Source organism: Neomonachus schauinslandi, chromosome 8 (assembly GCF_002201575.2).
Source record: "Neomonachus schauinslandi chromosome 8, ASM220157v2, whole genome shotgun sequence".
In the NCBI taxonomy this organism is placed as follows: Eukaryota; Metazoa; Chordata; class Mammalia; order Carnivora; family Phocidae; genus Neomonachus; species Neomonachus schauinslandi.
The window spans coordinates 96,786,774-96,812,249 of record NC_058410.1 but is presented as its reverse complement, the minus strand read 5'-3'; the positions used below and the strand labels follow the sequence as shown (position 1 = coordinate 96,812,249).

The 25,476-nt window shown below is 34.8% G+C and overlaps 1 protein-coding gene across 1 annotated transcript in view; it reads left to right on the top strand.

The window, feature by feature from the left end:
• The window catches only part of TINAG (tubulointerstitial nephritis antigen), an 89,196-nt gene that overhangs the window by 13,658 nt on the left and 50,062 nt on the right, over nt 1-25,476 (top strand). Inside the window, exons 4-9 of the mRNA XM_021692075.1 lie at nt 41-155; nt 10,383-10,506; nt 13,998-14,148; nt 16,499-16,679; nt 18,166-18,211; nt 21,367-21,490. Coding sequence (XP_021547750.1) covers nt 41-155; nt 10,383-10,506; nt 13,998-14,148; nt 16,499-16,679; nt 18,166-18,211; nt 21,367-21,490 — 741 coding nt within the window. The remainder of the gene's footprint in view (nt 1-40; nt 156-10,382; nt 10,507-13,997; nt 14,149-16,498; nt 16,680-18,165; nt 18,212-21,366; nt 21,491-25,476) is intronic.

The window sequence follows — 25,476 nt, the reverse complement described above, 5'->3', positions numbered from 1 at the left end:
CATAACCTGTACCAATTTTTCTCTTTCATTTGTAAGGCAGATGGACAGCCCAGAACTATAGCCAATTCTGGGGGATGACTCTGGAAGAAGGTTTCAGTTACCGTCTTGGCACCCTGCCACCTAACCCCATGCTTCTCAGTATGAATGAAATGACAGTAAGTGTTCTCTCTGACTCAAGTGTGTGTGTGTTTGTACAGGTATGTTTGTATGTGCGTTTAAAGAAATTTTAAATAACTAAAATAGTGGGTTTTGAGCTTTCAGAGTTGTAATTTTGTTATATATAAATAAAAAACCTTTACCAAAATGCTTGTTACCTTCCGTAAACGTTTCATGTGAACTTTGAAGTTCACCAATGTCCATTCGATAAAGTGTCCTGTCTTCACAAATGGTTGTGTTCCTTTACACTAATCATGATTTCATAGAAATTCCTATTTCTGATTATTGGTTGTTCAGTGACCCAGTGCTCAAGCAAATCATTAGTTGTCCTTGTTTTTCTTTTTTAAGTAAACACAGTTATTTTTTGAATTCATCCAAACAGAGTTGCGCTGCCTTTGGGCTACCCATTATCATACGAGGCTAAGAGAAATGCCAGTGACTGCAGATATGCGCACTATGGTGATTCATAAATTTCCTCAAAATTTCCACTACAGGAATACCTTCAAATTTTGCCAGGTGACCTCGCAAACTCCTTCGTGAAATTGCTGCATTTCCTACACTCTTAAGCTTCATGCCATTGTATTGGCTTTCTCTTTCATTTTTAGGAGATGGTATCATCCCATAATGGGTATCTTGTATAAAGAGGCTTTTATCTCTCCAGTATCACAGACCTCTAACTCATAGAGCTGCAGTTTAACCACCAGATGTGTGGTGTTGCAGGCACACATACTTCCCAGTTGAGATGTTGACTGTATTCAAGGCCTAGTTCAAATGCCCAAAGCTGAGCGGTGCTCACAGGTGGTGGGAGTGCAGCGTTTTCTCTTTGCAAGGCAGGCTTTGCATCCTGGCTGCCTGGAAGCTCCCAGTGGCTTGGGAGCCAGCAGGGTTGTTGTTTGCCTTTGGATGAGTTGTAAATCCACAGGTTTCTCGTGAAGCATTTAATGTACTTTGCTTTCCAGAGATGTAATCCCCTGAGTTATTATACCAATTCAAATTGCAGTAGAAGAGCTTGCTAAATTATAACCAGTATCAGAAAAGATCATAATAGCTGCCACGTATTGAGGAGATGTGTGGTTAAGCGCTCTTATAAGCACTTTCATACCTTATCTCATCTAATTCCCACAGCAGCTTGATGTAGTGGGTACTATAATTATCCACATTTTAAAGACAAGAAAATTGAGATTGAGAGAGGTTAAGTCACACTGATATTGGGAAAAGTGAAAAGCCACCACAGAATTACTTAAAGTGCAGAGCCAGGACATCTTAGAACATCTCCCAAAAATTGTCCCTAGAGTTCCAGTAGAATCAGTTAGCTTTGGTCAACGCAGGTTCAAAATAGCAAAAAGCAGAGCTAATTTTATGAAATAATCAGCTTAGATATACTTTTGGATCTTTCCTAGAACCAGTAAGATATAAAAATCTTTAGAGATGTGGCTTGGATTCATGGTTTTTAGTGACCTAATTATAGGATCAATTGGAAGAATTATTATTATTATTATTTGGATGCTTTCTTTTTCATCTTTATCCCCAACTGGGGGAAAAAAAAGAGGAAGAATTATTTAAGAAAATAATAAATTCACTCCCTTTATAAGGATTGCTCTTTCCCTTTTATTAAGGGCCCAGTCACCCAAATACTCATTTGGGTGTCTATATACATTTTCTCTGGATTATTTCTAACCTTTCCTTTTTAAGCTGTAATTTTTGCAACCTGGAATATTTTATATTCTAGAGAATATGAGGTTGTCACTCACCTCAGTCTAGAAAAGGAGGTCAAATTCTAATTCGTCATTTATTGGCTGCTAGAGATTTGTTTGCATGAAAGTCTTTGTGGTGATATTTAAATGAAAAATCCTAATGATTAGTACTTTGGAAGAATTAAAATTGCTGAGTGCTATGAATTAGTGTAATATAGTTGTCAGCTTATTCCAGGAAAGCAATAAGGAAAATTTGGCTGATCTGTAAGAGTTCCATTACCCACTTATGATGTAAGGCAAGGAAATAGCTTCTTATTTCTAGGGCATAGTAGCTTGAGGACTGAGGGTCTTTCAAAAAGTTTCTGAGTATTAGAGTTGTCCTAATATCTGGAGATATAAAAAAATCAGAAATATAAGACATACTTGCAGGAAGTGAACCGAGTTGAACTACAGAAAGAGGTAAAAAACATGTTAATTTTTAGCCTGGTGACTACATAGAAAATATCTCAATACATCAACTTGCCTCAAAGTACAGTGAAAATGAGTTCTTTTTTTTTGTAGATATGTTTCTGGATAACTTTTTTCTCCTCACTTTTTTCCAACTTTTTTTTTTTAATATGATTTTCAACATAGGTTGGTCTATGTGTAGAACTACGGTAGGTAGGCAGTTGCCAAGACTGGTAATGATTTTGTTGAGGAACTCCACTGCATTCCCACCCCCAAAACATCTTCCTTTCCTTGACCATGTTACCTGGATGAGAGTTGGGGTTCATATAATTCTTTATCCGGGGTGGGAAAGATGAGCCATGAGTCCTTCCTGGTTTCTGGGAAAGCTCTTCCCTTCCCTGTCTGGATTCCTGATTTCATTCCTTGGGTTAAGTCACTATTCCCATAATGTATCTGCTGAGCATGAGTTAGAGAAATATCAGTAGGCATTGTACAAAGAGTTCTATGATCATATAGATATGACCTAAATGGATTTGTTGAATCTATATGAATTCATTCAATCCAAATGAATATTTGTAGAGTGTGGTTAGTAACAGTGGAGAATAGAAAGATGTTGATAGTGGAGGATGAAAAAAAGTTAACTCTAGGGTTTTGGGGAGCCCTTCCTGGATGACAATCCTAAGTGAGGACAGACAAAAAGGAAGCATAAACTTACTATTTTCCCTGTGTACAAGTAGAGTGCATGAGAGGAAGTGAAAAAAAGGGGAAAAAGAAGGCTGAGAGGGACATTGTTCAGACCATGCAACTCTTTGTTGTATATGAAGACTCACTTCATCCACACTGGAATGATTATGTCTGGTGTCAGGTCAACAAAAGCTGGCTAGTTGGGAAATGCATGCCTATTTTTTTTTCCTTGAAGGTTTTCTCTTTTGTTTGTTTGTTTCAAGTTTTTATTTAAAATCTAGTTAGTTAATAACATAGAGTGTAATAGTGGTTTCAAGAGTAAAATTTAGTGATTCATCACTTACATATAACATCCAGTTCTCATTACAACAAGTGCCCTCCTTAATGCCCATCACCCACTTAAGCCATCCCCTGCCCACCTCCCCTCCATCAACCCTCACTTTGTTCTCTATAATTAAAGAGTCTCTTATGGTTTGCCTCCTTCTCCTTCCCTGATCCTTTTCCCTTTTTTTGAAGGTTTTCTTAGTTTGAGATTGTTCAGAGTGATGTCTTGATTGGACAGTTCTGTTCTAAATGGTTCTACACTAAAAGTGTTAAAAGAACTGTTGGATGAATTAACCGTTCCCTGGCACTCCATTGAAACTTTGTATGTTGTATGGATAGATTCACAATGGGATTGATTGGGAGCTGGCCATCAGAAGGACTACAGCTCCCCACAAGAAATTCAAATTCTGCCTATTGAGAATTTTGTCTCCTTAAACTACAAAATAGGCTATGACATGGTTTGACCCTTATTTCAATATTTCTCAACATGTGTTCCATAGACCAGCAATCTTGCAAGCTTAGGAATAAAGGTGTCCTATCTGTGGTCAAATAAATTTGTGTAATGGTGCATTATATCTTCCTACTGAAAATGCACACTAGAGCAGAAGTATATTTAGGGATAAATCAGAACTTTCTCAGTGTCTCAGAAAGAAAACAATGGAGACAACCAATTATTATGACAGCATGCAAACAAACCTGGCATTGACTCATGTCCTTTTGAGCCAGCAGAAACATCACAGTTGAAGTCTGTTAATAGGCATGTGTGAGCTAGTGTGTTTACCCATGTGGGCACCATTCCATTTACCATGATGAACATGAGCTCTGGAGCCAGTGCACTTGGAGCTCAGTCTGGCTCTTTCACTTATTGCCTCCATTTCGTCCTCTGTGCAATGGTGATGGCAGTAATACCTTGCTTGTTGGGTTATTAGAAGTCCATGAAATGCTGAAAGAGAAGTGCTTATTATATACCACATTATATACATATATAACAGAAATGTTATCATATACCATATAAAGTTGTTTTTTCTCCCTTGGATTAATCTTGGGAGAATAGTAGGGTCAATTCCCTACTATTCCTTATTACTAATTTAGTAAGAACTAAATTATCAAAAGCTTCATCACTTGGAGATTTTTATTTCATAAAGAAAGGTATAGCTCTGGATTTATTGGCCCTGATGGAGTTTACATATTTCTGGTGAACCTGGAAGTTCTTCTACTATGCTCCTAAATCAAATCAAATCAGATCAAGTCATATCATATTCAAATCTAATCTAATCAAATCAACAGCTTTGTACCTGAATGTTTTTCCAGACGTAATGTTCAAGTGCTTTTGAATTTGGGAGATAACTTTAAGAAGCTTCACTGTGTTCTATCCTATTATAAATATTGCAAATATTTTGAATGAAAAATACTATTTTCAAACAGAAATGGGGAAATTAAGAGCTCACTTCTATACTTGTCTCAGCTAAAAAATTTTTTAAGATACTTTTGTTGTTGTTGATTCCCCAGGGAGAACAATGAAGTGAACAAAGTTGTTACAGATGTTTGAAAAAATTTCTTCATCAATCTTATAGGTTACTAGTATAACATCTTTTCCCAGTCACCCAATATGAATGATTTCAGTGTGTTTTAGTTGGAATTACTAACACAGGAAAAATAATGTGTTTATGGTTTGTTGGAAGTTAAAGTAAAATATTTTATGTATTATATAATAACTCTTAAAGCCACCAATCATTGAGATGAGAAATGAAAATTTAATTGTCTGAATACTTGATCATTGTCTAGATACTATTCAGTATTGACAGAATGGATTTCTTTCTTTTTTAAAAAAACTTATTTATTTATTTATTTGAGAGAGAGCACAAGTGGCAGGGAGGGGGAGAGGGAGAAGCAGATTCCCTACTAAGCAAGGAGCCCAACGATGTGGGGCTCAATCCCGGGATCCTGGGATCATGACCTGAGCTGAAGGCAGATCCAGTACCCCTGGATTTATTTCTATTGTCATTAGTTATAATAGGAGGAATTTGTTTTTTTCCTTTCTGAAGTATATTTCAAGGATAGCAAGTACTGAGGGATGAGAAGTACCCTTGGAAAAAATCAAAGGGAATATTACCAAGTGTAGTTTGTAACCCTCCATAGGCTATTGAAATTTTTTATTTGATTAAAAGTAATCTGCTTGACTCCAAATATGTTTGTCACCTTTGTAAAAAAAAGCCTCTGTAAAAAATGAAACACTAACTAGAAAAGTGAAGGACACAGTTATATGGTTTGGTTCTTTATATAATATGAAACAAAAATGACCATTTTCCCCATAAAAGTGATGTTTAGCTCCCACATATGTGAACATAGGCAAATGGCATCAGGCTTGAATAACTTTATAAAATGCAGGTGCCAATGATGCTGCATAAGAGGGGCACAGCCAGATGTCATGGTGGAGTCTGTTTAAGCATATATTTTCCTCCCTTCATCTCAGAAACTTCTCATCTATGTAGATAAAGAGCGAGGGACAGATTATGATGCCAGTTCTTACTGTCTCTGAATTAAGATTTTTAAAATTCCAAGAGCATTAAAGCACGTGCTTAGGCCTCCGTTCCCTCCTTCCCAGAATGGAACCCCACACCCTTTGAGAAACCTTAGAAAATACATAACCTGCCTCACTCCTTATTCAGCTTAACTTGTGGCAGAATGAGCTCGTGGCAGTGTCTTATCTCTCACGTCAATTTTTGAGTTTTTAGTTCTCAGTTTTATTTTTCTGTACCAGTTGCAATCTGGTGCATAACACTGTGATATAATTGAACATGACTTGAACAACATTGTGGGGCTGAATTGATCACCACAAGGCAAATCTCCAAAAAGAAATGTGAAAATTTATTTTTTTCCCTCTCTGTGAATAAATATCTGGGGCTGTGAAAAGTGGATTCCTGAGGTGGTTTGTGTGTTGATAGAACAAGCACCTGTTCTCTGGGCTATTCCCAAACCTGGGTTATCTAGTCTAGACTATGGTTCTTCCCAGAGCATGTTCCAGGAAACAGTAGTCCTTTGATCTGCTTCACAATCAAAAGGATGTGAAGTGAAATGAAATAAGATGAAATAAAATACTTGGCATTGGGTCATGAACATTTAAAACCATGAATATGATTTCCACTTCCTGGAGTCTCTCAACACTTAGGTAGCTTGTAAAAAAGTATTGCAGTGAGGACAAAAATCTATTTAATTTTCAAAACCAGTGTTTTTCAGAACTTTTAGATTAATCAACTCCTTCTTTTGTAATTATCTATTACAATTCCCCCAGAACTAGTGTTCTAAGAAACTCATTTGAGGATATATCATAGTTCAATTTCTAGATGCTTATTGTCTTCACTTCTTTATGCCTCTAGAATTGGGATGCTTCTTATAGTTAATGATGTCCTGGCTTCAGTGAAATATGGTATTTCCCTAGCAAATTTAATATCATATATCTGTGCTATTTTAATTATGATTAGGCTCATCTGAGAGAGACAAAAATTCAAAATGACAGTGGCTTAAATAACATAAGAATTGGGCTACCACCAACAAATCTGGAGATAGGTGGTCCTCCATTAGAATTACACTCCATGGTTTTGGAGACCCAGACTTCCTTCTTGTTGTTCTGTTTTCCAGTCTTTATATCCAAAGTCCTATTGTGGTTCCAAAAGGCTGCTCCATGTCTATCTGTAGCAGGAAAATAATTTCTGCTAGCAGGAAAATAAAAGAAAATCAATAAAAAGGAATAAAAGTGAAGTGCCATTTGTCTCTTAAAGAAAGTTCTCAGAAACTGCCAATAACACTTTGGCTTATATCCCAGAGGCCAGTACTTAGTAAGGTGGCCACACATAGTAGTCAAGGAGGACTAGGGAATGCGGTCATTTTTTCTGAGCTGCATGTGATGAGCTAAAATTGTTATTTCTATGAATAAGGGGAAATCCTATGAAAAGGGAAGGATTAAAAAAGAATTAGCATTACCTGCCATAGTATGATCATGAAATATTGATATTTATAGATAATTAGGTAAATTACCCTATAAATCGAAACTAGAGAAATATCCAAGCTAATCCTTCCAGAGTTAAAAACATGAAGACAAATACCGTTGAAGGTGAAAAATTCATTTTGCCATTTGCAACCAGTAAATTAGCCCTATCCTCTCTAATATCAAATAGTTTAGAAGAAATTTCTTGGTATTCATGGCCTTGGATTGTGAAGGGCAGAACAGAATGATATTCTCTGTTGCCTTCTTTTGATTCTCAGGTCACTCTGATTATCCAAATTTAAGTGGAGGAAAGTGCAGCTAGAGATAGGGGCGGTCACTCACATGGTGGATATTGTGGAGATATGGGCTCAGAGTAAGAATGTCCAGAATGTCCAGAATTTGACTAGAGTGTTCTCAAGCTGCTCTGTGATTATGTTTGCATTACTCTTTCAGAGATTTTCATTCAATTAAATGCAGGAAGTACTGTAAAAAATTCTCCAGTGTTCACCATTGCCTTTAATTTTTATATTCACAATACTTTTAATCTCTAATTTTAAATAGGAATATTGAAGCAGGGAGACTGTTCAAATTTAACCTCAAATTTGACTAATGTTAATTTGGAAATACGACTAGATTATGACAAACTTTTTTAGCTTTACAGTTGAAAGAATTAAAAATGCCCATATACCACTGTGTAAATCCTTTTAAAAATAAAAGCCACTGTCACTTTGAAATTTCTGTCACTCTCAGCTGATACTCTTGATTCTTTTGCTTTATTAAGGTATCTTTTTGACATACACACACAAAAAGTATGCGTTGAAGCCAAACTTGTGTTACCAATTCCTAAAAGCTATTATTCTGTGATGCTTACCTTTATTTATAAGCCCTTAAAAACACTCTTACTTTACAGGGGCATGCAATAATTATGGAATAATGGGATATAAGATTTGCTCTTTGTTTATTACATCAGATTATCTGATATCATAAGAAGAATAAAATTGCAACATAGTATGTGCCTGTTGATCTTCAAATCCTATGGGTTTATTTTTAGGAAAAGCAATATTAAATAAATGATAAAAATTCTGAAAGATCCAATAGGTGATCTTTTTGAATTGGATCTGGCTTAATGGGTTGGTAAGTATGTTTTCAATAAAAATGCCATTTTGCTTGTTATTTCTCTATTGTCTTATCTTATTGAGAAAGATGAACCATTAGTATTTTTTTAGGCAATAAATCATAAAAACAAAAGCAGACTGATATTTATAATTTAATTTAATGTGCCTAAGGGAGAAAAACATTTTTTTTTAAGAGATGAAACCCACCAATTAGATCTATATTTCCTCATCATTATGAGATATTTATTGAATACCTCCTATGTGCAAAGCATCCTGGTAGGTTTGGGCATATGAAAGTCAAATTTTAAATAACTCAACCAGGCTGAAATGTGTTTGATGTAATAGTTATATCTTTATTGCTTCAATAGAGTAGAAGGAAAATATCCTATCTATTTTATTAAATTATAAAGTGATAAAGTAACAACCAGCACTGCATCTGTTTTTCTGGAAACTTGAGAGCACTTAGTACTATAAATGTTTAAATGCACACTGATAAGGCAATGACAATAAAGTTGGAAGGTATCAGTAATTAATAAGATAGGTGTATTTCCATCGCAGTTAGAAAGATTCCTTTGGAGAGTGAATCTATCTCTCTGGAACTATCTATTCAGAGCAGTCAATTTATTCTGCTCCAACTCTAGGTTTCTGCAGTGTGGTCAGTCTAATGGCATAAAGATCTAACATCACCTGGATTTCCATGATACTGCTCTTAAAGTATCATGCAGGCACTCTACTGTGATCTGCTTGACATTTTCTGTACTTTTCTTCCATCATCTAAATAGCAGTGTTTTTAGTAATGGAACTCAGGATTTAATAACTTTCTTATTGGGTGATAATAGTTTCTTTCTAGTTCATCAAAACTGAACTCTCTCATTAAAATTCAAATTTATAAATATTTTGGAGGGATACCTTTTCAAGCTGACATGTAAATTCCAAATCTTCCTTTAGTCTCTGAAGCAATTATATACTTGTCAGAAGTAATTTTGTTTGCAAGATACTGGATCAGTAGCCCAACTTGTTTAATGGAAAGCATAATCATAATATTTTTAAATAGATAAAATTTTAGCTTTTATAGACATTTTACTTTTGTTGCAAAATATCGATGTATTTCTGATAGGGTAAGAAAATGATAGAAGGAGCTTAGTGTTAAGAATTCTAAAACCTGGATCTGGTTTCAGGGGTATTTCTTATTTAACCTTAGCATGTCATTTAACTTTTAGAAGTTTGTCTCCTCATTCGTAAAATAGAGTAAATAATATTTGCCATGATTACACAACATAGAGCTATTGAGAAGATAAGATATTGAGAAAAAAATTGAAAACTTTAAAACCCTCTCAAAAATGATGTATGTGAATGTGTGTGTATAAGTGATAAAAATTAATAAACAAAATCCTTATTTGGGTTGAGTCCTTATTATTTATGGAAGTGAAAGTTATCACTCTGTAGAAAAGTTTGGGAAAAAAATAGGGTATTATGTTTGAGATTTTCTTTGAGTGACTTGAACGGAGAAAGGTCCATAACATTTAATTTACCTTCTTGGAAAGACAGCAGCTGAAACTTCATTAACTTCATACAGAATCACACTCTCTAACATAAGAAGGGACATAAAAGTAAATGTTATTTCTGAGGCCAAATTTAAATAACACCATGTCTTCTTACATATGGGTGACCCCAGCTCTCATTCAAGATGATAGAAACATTGGCTAAAATTATTGCACTGTATGGTAACTCAGAAAAAATTCTACATCTTGTTCTTATGATTTTGCTCTGTGTTAAGATTCCCTGCATTGAATTATTTTTAAACATATATGAAATAGAAATCCTACACTACTAATACCTTTCAGGGATGTCATTCAGAAAACATGAATGTATGAAATTAAAAAAATAATGATAAATATTATAAAAGATCATGGCATTTTCTTATAATGGTTAGTGGGATACCTTTGAAGACATCTGACGTCTGCCTCTCTTCCTTAGGCTTCTTTACGTGAAACAACTGATCTTCCAGAGTTTTTTATTGCTTCTTACAAATGGCCTGGATGGACTCATGGCCCATTGGATCAAAAAAATTGTGCTGCATCGTGGGCATTTTCTACTGCAAGTAATAAAGTCATTTTAGTCACTTCCTTATGATTCTCCCTTTAAGTCAAGATTCTGGGACAGTAATTAAAAGATTTTGAAATTCAGAATTTTGAAATATTAACATTTGGCCAATTAAGAGCCAGAGAAAGCAGCCTGAACATTATATAAAAATCCATATTCACTCTGAAAATTGGTCTTGATTTTTAGGGTGTAATTTTAAATGGAGAATAAATCAAAAGAGCAACAAAGAAAAGTTGCCAAAATTTGTTTGTCCTTTGAGAGTTAAGGCCAGATGATAAGAAGAGTATAACGTATGTCTTTATTCATAATATCTGTAATACTAATATGAACTTACACATACTTATATGATTCTTATATTCTTTTCTCTTTATAAATTTTCAAAAATATACCTTATTATTAAACTACTTTGATGTAAAGAAACACTTCAGAACAAAATAATAATGGATTAAATGGGTTTTATCACTTTAGGTGAAAGCAAATTTGTAGCTTTTGACTCCAAAGTTATGAGTAGCTTCCAAATTAGTATTGCTGTTACTTCAAAAGTGTGAGGAATATTACTTTTTATAATTACTTTCATATAAATTCACAGGTCCAATAAATCAATACTCAGGTTAATCTTAAGATTTGGTCTCTAAATTATATTCCAGCAAATAACCTAACATGATGTTGATTGACTACTATCAAAGATCTTCATAAAACTATGTTCTAGGCTCTGAAGGTAATTCCAACAGTGCTCAGAATTCTAAAGTCTTAGCACAGAAAGCATTGTAAAATAGGGACATAGATTCACAGAGAAGCCAGCTCTGAAGCGTGATACTATTTTGGACAGAAAATTACTGATATAATTGTCCAAATATCATTGCTTCATATGTCAGCTAGTTTGTTCTAGAAATGGTACCTTTGGCCAAGCTTACTTCTGGAATGGCTTTATCTATTAAGCCTATGCTACTTCTCACTCTAAAACAAATGTTTTCTGGATTTCTGATATTTGTCCTCACTTACTAGCAATCCACACGGGGGACCTGTTTGAGCCTTGTTTCACATGGATAGGGAGATATTTAATCAGATAAAACATTTGTCATTTTATGTTCATGTGGTTAATGTATTACACCTCTTAGGTGATATATAAGAATTTTGCTTTAAATTGAAGTTACACCAGTATTCTGAAGATGTCTTAGGAAAGATGTTGCTGGTTAAATAGTGAGAGTAACTTGCTAGCCTGATTTGGATGGTGTACTTTGGTGTCCCCAGGACACAGTCCCACTGATGGCCTCAGCCCAGGGCTATGTCTGGATTTGTCCACCTACCTAATTCACCAAAACACCAGAAAGAGGGTTTTCAACACTTCTGAGGTTTCAGATGACATGGTTTTATATTTAGGCTTAAGCTATTTTTTTCTGAGTATGTTAAGCAAAGAAAAGAATAAACTAGGTTCTTTTAAAGATCCAGATAATTACATCAGAAAGTAATAGTTAAAATAAGAAAAAAAATGTTTTTCAAAGAAGCTAAAAGCTATTAAATGGAATAAAGAAGACATTTAAAAATATACATATATAAAACAATAGGTATGCAGCCAAATACAATTCAAGGACGATGTCAGAAGCTGAAGAGGTGAAAGAGTTTGAAATGGGGGGTGGGTGATGCTTGTCAGAGGCAAATGTAGAGATGGAATAAATAAGCAGGGGAAATGGTAGAGTGTGTCTCAGAGGTAAAAGCCAATAACAGTTTTCAAAACGAGGGTGGGAAACAATTCGCTGAGCTGAGTCATTCTTAAGTATTTCAAGTGAATTTGGATTAAACACTCACTGAGATTGAGAAATGTCTGAGAAGAACAACATGTGTCCCGTTGGAATTTAAAATATTTATCCTTAAGTTGAAATCTACAGATTCATGGGGCTGGGAGGGATCTTAGAGGTCAAATTTTTCAAGCCTTTGGTTTTATAGAAGAGTTACAGTAGATAAAATGACTTATCCTATCTCAGAAATGATCCTGGAAGCCAGGTTACTGATTCCATGACTGCTGCTGTCCCAAGTGGTTTTTGAACTAGATAATAGTTACACTACCATTTTCAAATTGACATTGGATTCTGAACCATTGTACTGAAAGTCAAAACATCAGAAATTTTCTATTTTCTTCTACGAAAGAGGGAGTTAATTTCTTGAGACTAGCAGAGGTCATAGTAGAATGTCATCTGCTCTTATAAAATATATCCCCACACAGTAAGAGGTGGGAATCGAGAAGGAAGTAGGAGGTTATAGATTGAACAGATATTGAGCATTTAAAATGTGCCAAAATTGCACTACAGAATTGTACATATGCTGTAGTTACATAAAAACCCTGTACATACAGAAATATATATGTAATGAATTATTTTAGAATAATTCTAAATTAGCACCTTGAGAAGTTCCAGTATACAGACAATTTTGATGGGCAAAAGCTATAACTTCTTCTGAGAAAATTGGATGAATAAAAAAAAGTTTACAACTTTGTTGCCTTTAATGAAAAGTAACTAAGTTGAAATATCAAGAACAAACTATACCAGCCATCCAGCAACAACAAAAATTTGTACCAAAATTTTCCCATGATCTCATCATTCATATCAAAAAGATAGCATAAATAGTTTTCTGCTACTGGTGGATTATTTTCCCTAGTTTATTATTCTGTGATGGTAGCATTGTGACTCTTGTTCATTATTGTAATTTTTAGTGCTTAGTACAGTGCCTCTCACCTCGTAGGCAGTCAATAAATATGTGCTGGGAAAAGGAATGAACTGATTAACAACCACCATGGGAATTTTATATTGTTATAAATTTATATCAAGTATAAACAAGGTGAATTCCATGTCTATGTAATAAGATTAGGATCATAATTTTCAAAATATTATGAGAATAAATATGTGCTATGTTGTTTTTAGATATTTTATAAGATTCATAGTAGTATAGATTAGGTTATGAATGGTTTTCAGAGTGGTTAACCTCGATACTGGTTTAAAAACCAAGGATTCAGTTTATTCCAATATATCAGATTAACATGGATGAATTTCCAGTTGGTATTTCTATGATAAGTTTTTTCTGATTTCCTCCATTTAGTTGTACTCATTTCAAAAGTTATATATTTATCCATGACTATATGTGAGGTATAGGAGTAGTTACAAATGTAAATGAGATATGATTCTTGCCCTCGAGGAATTTTACTTGACAGATTTCTTAATGAAAAATTCATAAGTGTATAGAACATGAAAGGAACAAGAGACTAGAAAAGTCTTTGAAGTCGATAAGACAATTGAACAATACCAAAATTGGATAAAAATTATGACTGAAATTATGACCCAGTTGACTTTGCTGGAATACAGAGATATATTAATGACATTCATTTTTAATTTTAAATTACATTAGGTTCTGAAGACTAGGATTCAAAAAAAGGGCTATGTAAATTATTAAAAATGTCATGTGCCACTTGAATATTAATGAGTATTCTATTTGAAACAGGTGTGGCAGCTGACCGAATAGCAATTCAGTCCAAAGGTCGATACACAGCCAATCTATCCCCTCAAAATCTGATCTCCTGCTGTGCCAAGAACCGACATGGATGCAATAGTGGAAGCATCGATAGGGCTTGGTGGTTCCTGAGAAAACGTGGGTAAATAGCTGCCCAACATATGTTTCTAGGATTCTTATAAGTTCTGTTTGGGGTCAATAAGGAAAAAAATAAATTGCAAGATTTTTACTGAAGATATATATATGCTACATCTAGATAAATATGTGCATTACATTTAAATATACACTATATTTGGTATCTACTAAGATTATACACTATTGGAAGCAATTATTTGAAGAATGTATACATTCCTCACTAAATTAATGGAAAGACTCAAGTAAGCATTGTCTTCTTGTTGCTCTGAGCTAAATGGCTCTACTGAGTCTCAATGGGAATAGAGTAGTTGATATTGCTGATACCTTTGCTGAGTCTTTCGTTACTCAGGTAGATGGATAATGCCAGGTAAAAATTAGATTAAGAATGAGATGAATAAAATAAAGAATTTATGGTTGCCTCAACTTATCAACATCATTAAGTGTCACTGCCCCATTTGATGGGAGAAGGCAGGCTGTATTTCCTTACTCTCATGTAGTAATACCTACTGCATCCTCATATCTACTGTGAAAGCTAATCTACTTAAAAGCTAAGTTATTTGGGTAAGGAAACTGCAGCTGATAACTAGTAGTATACATATGTGCTGCTCCCCTGTCCTTTTATCATCCACTGAGTCCTCTTGGTTTGCTATAGAACAGTCAGGTGCTATGAAAGCATGGATGTCAGATATTGATGGGTGGCAACAAATTTCTTTAAAAAAATGTCATACATTTTGCTTAATAATGTAGTGCTTAAAACGAACAACTTGGGCTGATACCTTCCTGATATAATAGTGCTTGGTTGGCTTCTGTTTTGTACTATGACAAAAATTAATACCCTTTAGAATCTTAGAAATATAAATTAACATTGAGACCCAACTAAATCTTACTGTGTTGGTCTGCTTAGGTTACCGTAACAAAATACCATAGACTGGGGAAGCTTAAACAATAGGACTTTATATCCCACAGGTCTGAAGGCTGAGAAGTCCAAGATCAAGATATTAGCTGATTTAGTCCTCGTGAGAGCCCTCTTCTCATTTGCCTTCTTGTTGTGTGCTCACGTGGTGGAAAGAGAGTACTTGTATCTCTTCCCCTTCTTATAAGAACACTAATGCCAGTGTGAGGACCCCACCTTCATCACCTCATTTAAAGTGAATTATCTCTCAAACGCCCCTCCAAACTCCATCACATTTGGCGTTGGGGGGTTCAACACATGAATTTTGGGTGACACAATTCAATCAATGGCACTCATTACCCCAAAGCAGTATGTTTAATGCAAGAATTTTTTGAAGTGTTTATAGTCTTTAATGGTTTTGCTTCCATCACACTCCTTGCTCAGATTCTCTTACTCTGTTGAACACTATTGAATTTTTCTGAAGCAGTCTTTTTTTTTTTTTTTTAAAGATTTTATTTATTTATTTGAGAGAGAGAGAATGAGAGAGAGCACAGGAGAGAGGGGAGGGTCAGAGGGAGAAGCAGACTCCCTGCCGAGCAGGAAGCCCGATGCGGGACTCGATCCCGGGACTCCAGGATCATGACCTGAGCCGAAGGCAGTCGCTTAACCAACTGAGCCACCCAGGCACCCCTTTCTGAAGCAATCTTATTTGGTACTTCTATGGCCAGTTCATATTGAATATATATAAAGTCAATTTTATGGTTTATTTTCCTTATGATCTTCTTCTATGTTCAATAAATTACATTAGTTTTGGTACCAAATAATTTGTACTTTTCTATGTTCAGTTTCAAAATCAGAAATCAAAATTATTTTATCTTTTGTGCATTGTATGTGTCTGACAACTTTCTACTCTATTAACTTTTAACACTATCTTATTGTATGGTATTTCTCCCAAAATATCATGAACCATAGAAACATAATAATTGAAATCTTATGAGGAGATATTTATTAACTCAATAAAAATGTAAAAGTAAAACCAAGAACAAAACAGCCTTAATTACAAAACTTACTTCATTGATCAAATACCCCATCTCAACATAATAAAATTGTCTTTTTCACATTAAGCTTGGCTTTTCTACATTATAATTATAGATGCAGGATGAAGTCCTTCCCCTATTAATATTACCACAGATTTTATTGACAGTCACTTTTCATCTTCAGGAAATTCTGTACTGTAGATAAATTATTTATTAAAATGAGTTGAAATGAGACTTTTAAAATTATAATAAAAATGAAGGGGCAGGGAAGAGTATAATATATTGAACTGGTATGTTGGAATTAATTCACATTTTGAAAGTTACACATGTAAGCAGTCAGGAAAATTTATAAATTTTCAGTAAAATTGCACATAGATAGGATATTATGGCATTTTCCTAAATATTACTTCTTTACTTATTCTTCATAGACTGGTATCCCATGCATGCTATCCACTTTTCAAGGACCAAAATGCTACCAATTATGGCTGCGCCATGGCAAGTAGGTCTGATGGGCGGGGAAAACGGCATGCCACCAAGCCATGTCCCAACAACATCGAGAAATCGAACAGGATCTACCAATGTTCTCCTCCATACAGAGTCTCCTCCAACGTAAGTCTAAATGGAAAGAATTTACAATGGTTAACTTTCTCAGAAAGACAGAGCTCTACTATTATTTAAACTATTTAAAAGCTATTATATTCTAAAATAATGCTAGTTTTCAGATATAATTGTTTATATTCTTAAAGTGTCCATTAAAGACTCTCAGATTTCTGAGCTTTGTAATATTAGCAGCATGAATGATTATATGATATATATTTACATACTTGACAAATAAAAGCTAAATCAGACCTTTTTCACTTGGTGGTAGTAGCTCATTGTGTCAATCCTTTGCCTTAGTCCACAAAATAATTGAAGTAGACATAGCCATAAAGGGGAAATGACTCCTTAGAGTCTAGTTTTTCATGTTGAAAGCCTGGACAAATTTTACTCCATCATATCAGTGTTACCCAGACCTCACTTTCAGTGAATATCTGAACCTTGAGTGGCTTTCAATTACCTACAGAATACGGTTTAGTATTCTTACCATGGCATATAGGTCTTCTGTGATTTGATCTGATCTACTGCCTTTACAGACTTTTGTCCTGCCTGCATATGCCCCTCCACCTGCTCCAAATGCTCCTGATAAACAGGACTACTGTCTGCTCCCTAGACACATCATTCTCTCTCATGCTTCTCTACTTAGCCAGGTGATGATTCCTCTGACCCATGTGGTTATCCCACCTATTTCCGTCTGGTAGAATCCAACACATGGGTGAAGGCCCAGGTCAAAACCTCATCTTCTCTGTGACCTTTTCTTGACTCCTACATGGGATTACTTTTCTTTTTCATTTGCATCCCTGGGAACTTTGTGCTTATCTCATTATGTAATAGAACTTATTACATCATAATGCAATTAGTTGTGCTACTGTCTTTCTACTCTACCAAAATGTAAATTCCTTTAGGATAGGTACAGGGTCAATATTTGTTTCTGTTCTAGTTTTTGGTATATACTCTGTGATCAATGCACATATATGAACAAATGAAAAAACGAATGACCTGCCTTTTAACTAAGGGCTGATCACACAGTGGGTGACAACATAGAGATATTTATATACTATAGCCACACTGAGGAACCTCACTAAACAATCATCTGGGGTTCTCATAGTCAAAAGAATGGAGATGACAAAGTCTCCACTGATAAAACATAGTTAATTATTTTTTTTTATGACCAGAAAAAGCTATTATTTAATTTCCTCTTCATTCCAAAATTATTACCAGTGGTAAAAGTCAGTGAAACAAATGGGTGCATCTTGTCTTTAGCAACTTGATCAATGTGGTGTTTTATGTGAGTATTTCAAGGCATGATTAAAAGTAAATTATAAGTGGTCAAGGCACATTGGATTGTATAATTCTTAAATTGATGATACGGCACCTAACATTATACACCAAACAATACATTTGGTCTGATAATAAATATAGGTAGATAACAGATCTGATATAGATACCAATAGAAAATAGGTCTGATAACAATGTTCATTGATACTTTTCCTTCTAGGAAACTGAGATTATGAAAGAAATCATGCAAAATGGACCAGTACAAGGTAAGCTTGAGTGAAATATGGTTGTGTCTTATTTATTTCTTTAATAAACAATATTATCTTTTAATTCATGCAAAAGGAGCTGAATAAAAGAAAATTTTTACTTTTAGAGTGTTCAATAAAGGTTCAACAGTTCTAAGGTCAGTACAATTATAGGATATATGTTTACCTAATACCTTCATTATCTGCCATTTTATTTTAAGAAGATAGACACATTCATAAATTGAATTCCTAAATATTAATAACACATTTGATGAAAGTCTGCTAAGTCTTTCCAAAAGTGATCATGGGCCAAGCCGACAGTCAAACATGGAATGCTAAGTAGTGGAGCTCATTTAATTATCCAGTCTATACTTAAGGACCACACATAGTATTAGAAATTTCCTCACCTTCATTTTAAAGGTATTAGGTAATGGATTGAAAACAAATCAAGCTTTAGCAGTGGAAAAAATCTAAATATTTTCCTTTTTCCATAAACTCAAAATAAATTAAATAAGTCAGTGTGATTTTTGTGTTTTATAAAATGCCTTTTATTTTGATCAGTTTTGTAGATGTGTTATGGATAGTAAATTAGCAGTACATAAGAAAATAATATACCGAGTTTACATTGACTTTCATTTTTAAGATATCATCTCTGATATGTAGTTCCTCTGCTTCCCTATTGAATTTTATTTTGCACCACTGCAATGGATGAAGAAGATAAGTTCATAGAGTATGTTTCCTGTACTAAACATTGCCTTGAAGAGCATGGAAGAACAGACCCAGCGAGGCCTAAAATGGAAATTCAGGTTGTGAACATGTGAAGGCCCCAAATCTATTATCAGTGCAGTGGAATGAACCAAATCAACCTAAATTAACCAAAATTAAATGTAAAACATTTGATATATACCTAAGGAATTATTGGCCAGCATCTACTTTTGCTTTTCTGAGCGCTGACCTCTAGCAGAAACCATGGATTTTTAAGTTGTGTTGGAATATTTTTATTGATCATTATCACCACTTAACATTTATCGACAAACTAGAGCTTACACTAAACATGTCCTGAATTGAATTCTAAAAATCCTGGGACCTTAAACAAAACACAAACAAATGAAGAGAACTTTTTCCTTGTAATTATGTAATTTTTACTGGCTGTTATAAGACTGGGGGAATCATGTAATTTACATGCATGCTTCAATAAGTTAAGTTCGTGTGACGATTTTAAAGGAGCAAAAGTGTTGTTAAGTCAAGGCTGAATTCAAAATTCCACCTTTGGCATTTGCTACTTAAATGACTTCGGGCAAGTTATTTAAGCCCTCTGAATCTTCAAGTCATTGTAGTACTGTTTCAAGTTTCTCTCTGTCTTTTAATCAGTCAGAAGAAATTTGGATCATAATTCTTTAAAATTGAGAGCCCGTGAGGTTTATTTTATGGTCAAGTACTTAAATATTCATGAATTTCACATAATAAATAAAAAATAATAAAAAGTAAGAATCACAGTAAGAATCAAAGATAAACATTTTAAAATAGTAAAGTTGAAATCCAAATTATTCAACACATCTGTCAAGAACGTACCTCCTGCCAGCCTGAGCCAGGAGCAGGAGATAGAACTGCAATCAAGGTGGGCTCCATCTCGCCCATAGCCTTGTTATAATGCTGTGTAATATGTTTGCTGAAGCTTTCCAAAAGTAAAATGGCACTACAGTAACTTATGTAGTTAATCTTTATGGGTTCATCAAGTCTGTTTTGGTGTCAGAAACTGAAGCAAAGAGCCCCCTTCAAGTTAATTGTGATGGTCTCTCTCCCACACTTCTTCAGGTGGTACTGTTTCTCAGCAATGAAGTGTACATTTTATTCCTGATGCTTAGGGAGAGTTGAGAAGAGCTTAAGGGGTCAATGGTTCTATAGAGGAGAAAAACCCCTAGCAGTATCTTCACATTTATACAAGTGCTGGTTGACTCATCTTGCTGTAGATGCAACTTGTTTGTCTGCACAGCGTTGCCTGGGCTAACATACGGCATTTTCTCCTCTCTCAGTACAAAAGAATGTAAAAGGCAATGGGATGCTGGATAAATAACATGGTGTGCATTCTTCTAAAATCTGTAGAATTAGAAATAAGTTTAGGCGCTGAAAAGAGAACAAAACAAGGTCTGTGTAAAGTACAGTTATATAAATTCTTAAAATCCTATGGGAATGTATTTTATTTATTTATTTTTGGGGAGATGTATTTTAAAGTAGATAAAGAAGACTTAACCTCTTTTGAGAATATTTAAAGAGCATCAGAAAAGGCATGAAACATTAAAAAAGGAAATAAAAGGTGGAACATTAAAAAGTTATATATGACTTTGGAATAGAAGCTTCATTTTAGGATCTATCAAATGCTTGTGACCTTAGTTTTTATTTTATTTAAAAAACATGTCAAACTAATTATAGACAAGCATTGTGCACTTACCAAGGTATACTTATCTAGTCCCAACTAAAAATATTTTTAATTCATGTCTTCTAGAAGTTTAAAGTCTTCACCCTGAATTGTCCAAGCCCTTCAACAAAGCAGCACACGATACAGAAAAGAAGTAATCTAGGTGAGGGAATGAAGGAGAGCTTTATCAAATATAAGCTCTTACTTTCTAAAGAATACAGCAGTGGCTTAGCTCTCCGGAGCTGGGAGGTTGAAATCTTGTCAGAGTATTCTTATTTTTTATTCAAACTCGCCAAGGAAACGTTTGTATTTACTTCCAAGGATTAAGGACAATTACTTTAAGTCCTGTTTGCTAGGTTCACCCTTCACTGCTAGCTTAATTGGAGTTTTAAGAGGCTCATGGTGAAGTTCAAGGTTAATGGAGAAACAGCAATCACTAGCCAAGTGCAGTGGGGCTTCTCTGCAAGGGTTTCAATTCCTGGTAATAGTGTCTCTGTCAATTAAGAATAGATGGTGTTTTAAAGAAATAATGTGTACTTAAGTAATATTCTAAATAGCTAAAAGCTGTTTTTATAAGAAAACAACAACAACAAAAATTGCAGCAATTAAATCAAGTAGGAAAGAGAATTAGGCTGAATTGCAAAGTCCCTTCTTAGATTCTCCTCCTGGCAATTTAACCATTGATTGTTCTGTGAGAATTTCTAGAGATTTTTAAAGAGATTTGTTTCAAACTGTTTCATTCTGTTGGGTTTTATTTTAGCCATAATGCAAGTCCATGAGGATTTCTTCCATTATAAGACAGGGATATATAGACATGTTACCAGAACAAATGAAGAGTCAAGCAAATATCAAAAGCTCCAGACACACGCTGTCAAACTCACTGGGTAAGGCAATTTCTTAAAAATCTTCATTTAATGCTTTTGGGAAATGAAACAAAACATACGTGTATAAAGTGCATACAGGTACCAGAATTTTCCTTGGTATGAGAGAGTTCCATACAAATTAAAAAGTATCCAAACCTTGGCACTATTTAGTCATTATTTTAAAGTCTGGTTAAAGGGTAACTCAATATTCTGGAAAAGATGATCATTTCCTATCTCTCAGTTGTGAGTGTGTTCTAAAAGTCTGTTTTAAGGACAGGGAAATATATTATTGGAATAAATTCTACATATGGCATAGCAGGGGAAGGGTACAAATCCAAAGTATATTAGGATTTGGTGAGAAGGTTTTAGATGGAATTACGAATGGTAGCGATTAGCAGGAAGAAAGAATAGGGTCACTTTTATTTCAGTACAAGATTATTTTTTGTATTTCTGTAAGCATTTTAGAAATTACACTTATCACATTGTGAGTAAAATACATTCATCTCTACCAGCGCAAGAAATAGCTTCAAAATTGGATTGCATTTCAAGAGTAAGTAGTTTCACAGACTGTACTCAAAAAGAGACTGTGGTCATCTAGACCACTTTCCCCAGTGCCTTCTCCAGCTCATTTTGACTTTGCCCTGTCTTTAAGCTCTTTCTCTTAATATCTCAGTCCAACTCAAACTAAATGCTACAGGAAAGGTTTCTGGGTCTTTTTCTTTCATTTCCATCCAAACCCTCACTTTTCTTACTTTGCCATCTTGGTAAATGACTTTGTTCCTATTGAAAATGTCCTTCCTGTCTAAATTTGATTGAGCCTGCACAAAAGCAACCTCAACTCCAAACAAATTGCTGCCTTCTTTTTACTGATCTTTGAAACGTTCTGAGTCAGTTCTAAGATATATAGACAAGTTATCTTCTGTGATGTCTCTTTAATCATCATCCCATCTTTATTTTATTTTTTTATTTTAATTTTTTTAAAGATTTTATTTATTTGACAGAGAGAGAGAGCACAAGTGGGGGAAGGGCTAAGGGAAAGAGGGAAAGGGAGAAGCAGACTCCCCACTGAGCAGGGAGTCCAACATGGGGCCTCAACCCAGGACTTGAGATCATGACCTGAGCTGAAGGCAGACACCCAATTGACTGAGCCACCCAGGTGCCCCTATATCTATTGATTTCTCAAAAAAAATGAAGAAATTTATCATTCTTATACTTCTCCCCACCTCTCCTCCTCTCATACATCTTATATTTATTAGTAATATGATTTTAATATATTACACAATTATTGAATTTACATTCTGCTCTGAAACTATAATACTAATAGTTGTTTAAACTTTATTGTGTATTAATAGAGTCAATGATAAGCAAATATTTTTTATGGTGGCTTTTCTGTCCTTGAGTTTAATTTTTATCAGTTACTTTGTTGAATAATTTTGAATTATTTTCCAGCAATTCTTTTTTTTAATTTATGATTTTTTCAAATTTATTTTTCATCAAGAAGGACTCTTAATGCTTGTGGTCCCTAATTTCTTACATGTTTGAGAAAGTGTTTGTTTTCCTTTGATTTAAGAATAATATTTGGTATAAAATTCTGGGACTACAGTAACTTCAGAACTTTGCAGATGTTGTTCCAGGGTTTCTGGCATTGAGTTTTTCCACAGAAAAATCTCTGACTAACCAGGTGTTTTTGTCTCCTTAGAAGTGACATGACTTTTTCTATTAGAACACTCATACTAACCTTGTTTCTTTCATCCTTGAATTAAATATATTCACTTACTAAAGTACATATTATACATATGTTGGATATTCTATATCTCCTATTATCTTTTTAATAACATTTATTTTGTAAATTTCTTAGTGTTTTGTTGTGTACGATTTCTTTCTACATTTTCCCATCTATCCTTGAACATTTATTATATTTGGTGTTCATTCTCCAAATGGCTCTTGCCTCTGAAATGTTTTTTTAATTTTTTTTTTTCTTTTGACTGTCCTTCAAGCTATTTGAAGGGTTGGACAGCCATGAAGGACCCCATATTGGTTAGAGAGTTCATGTCTGTAATTTCTTTGAGTGTATGTCTGACTTCTCTAGTTTTTTTTTGAATAATTCTTTTTGAGCTATACATTCTTCATGGTCTTTCCCTGCCTTCTTTTTCAAAATTTGATCTTAAATCTACGCATTTTACTCTCTATCATGTCCTTTCTCTCTAGTCCACTTTCTCTACTCTGACCTCAAAAATTCCTCAGCCCCGTACATGCTATCAGTGAATTATGGCATTCAGTCTGGTCACTATTTAACCAACCTTCTTCTTGATGCTACACTTACTTCCTTATTTAATTAAAATGAAATGATAAATCATTATACTCAATCACACACCCTGGACTCTGCCCCTGCTTCATTCAATATACTTGCTTAGCAAAATCTCAACTTTGGTTAAATTCTAATTGGCCTATTTTTTTTTTTTTTTAAAGTATTGTGTTTATTTTTTTATTTTTAAATTCCAGTATTCTTAGCATACAATGTTATATTAGTTTCAGGTGTACAATATAGTGATTCACCAGTTCTTTTTTTTTATGTTATGTTAATCACCATATATTACATCATTAGTTTTTTATGTAGTGTTCCAAGATTCATTGTTTGTGTATAACACCCAGTGCTCCATGCAGTACGTGCCCTCTTTAATACCCATCACCAGGCTAACCGATTCCCCCAACCCCCTCCCCTCTAGAACCCTTAGTTTGTTTCTCAGAGTCCGTAGTCTCTCATGGTTTATCTCCCCCTCCGATTTTACCCCCTTCATTCTTCCCTTCCTGCTATCTTCTTCTTCTATTTTTTTTTTAACATATTATGTATTATTTGTTTCAGAGGTACAGGTCTGTGATTCAACAGTCTTACACAATTCACAGCGCTCACCATAGCACATACCCTCCCCAGTCTCTATCACACAGCCACCCCATCCCTCCCACCCCCTACTGCTCCAGCAACTCTCAGTTTGTTTCCTGAGATAAAGAATTCCTCATATCAGTGAGGTCATATGATACTTGTCTTTCTCTGATTTACTTATTTCGCTCTGCGTAATACCCTCCAGTTCCATCCACGTTGTTGCAAATGGCAAGATTTCATTCCTTTTGATGGCTGCATAATATTCTGTTGTAAATATATACCACATCTTCTTTATCCATTCATTTGTCGATGGACATCTTGGCTCTTTGCATAGTTTGGCTATTGTGGACATTGCTGCTATAAACATCAGGGTGCATGTACCTCTTCAGATCACTACATTTGTATCTTTGGGGTAAATACCCAGTAGTGCAATTGCTGGATCATATGGCAGCTCTATTTTCAACTTTCTGAGGAACCTCCATACTGTTTTCCAGAGTGGCTGCACCAGCTTGCATTCCCACCAAGAGTGTAGGAGGGTTCCCCTTTCTCCGCATCCCCGCCAACATCTGTCGTTTCCTGACTTGTTAATTTTAGTCATTCTGACTGGTGTGAGGTGGTATCTCATTGAGGTTTTGATGTGGATTTCCCTGATGCCGAGCGATGTTGAGCACTTTTCATGTGTCTGTTGGCCATTTGGATGTGTTCTTTGGAAAAATGTCTGTTCATGTCTTCTGCCCATTTCTTGATTGGATTATTTGTTCTTTGGGTGTTGAGTTTAAGAAGTTCTTTATAGATTTTGGATACTAGCCCTTTATCTGATATGTCATTTGCAAATATCTTCTCCCATTCTGTCGGTTGTCTTTTGGTTTGTTCACTGTTTCTTTTGCTGTGCAGAAGCTTTTTATCTTGATGAAGGCCCAATAGTTCATTTTTGCCCTTGCTTCCCTTGCCTTTGGTGATGTTTCAAGGAATAAGTTACTGCAGCTGAGGTCGAAGAGGTTGCTGCCTGTGTTCTCCTTTAGGATTTTGATGGACTCCTGTCTCACATTTAGGTCTTTCAACCATTTTGAATCTATTTTTGTCTGTGGTGTAAGGAAATGGCCCAGTTTCATTCTTCTGCATGTGG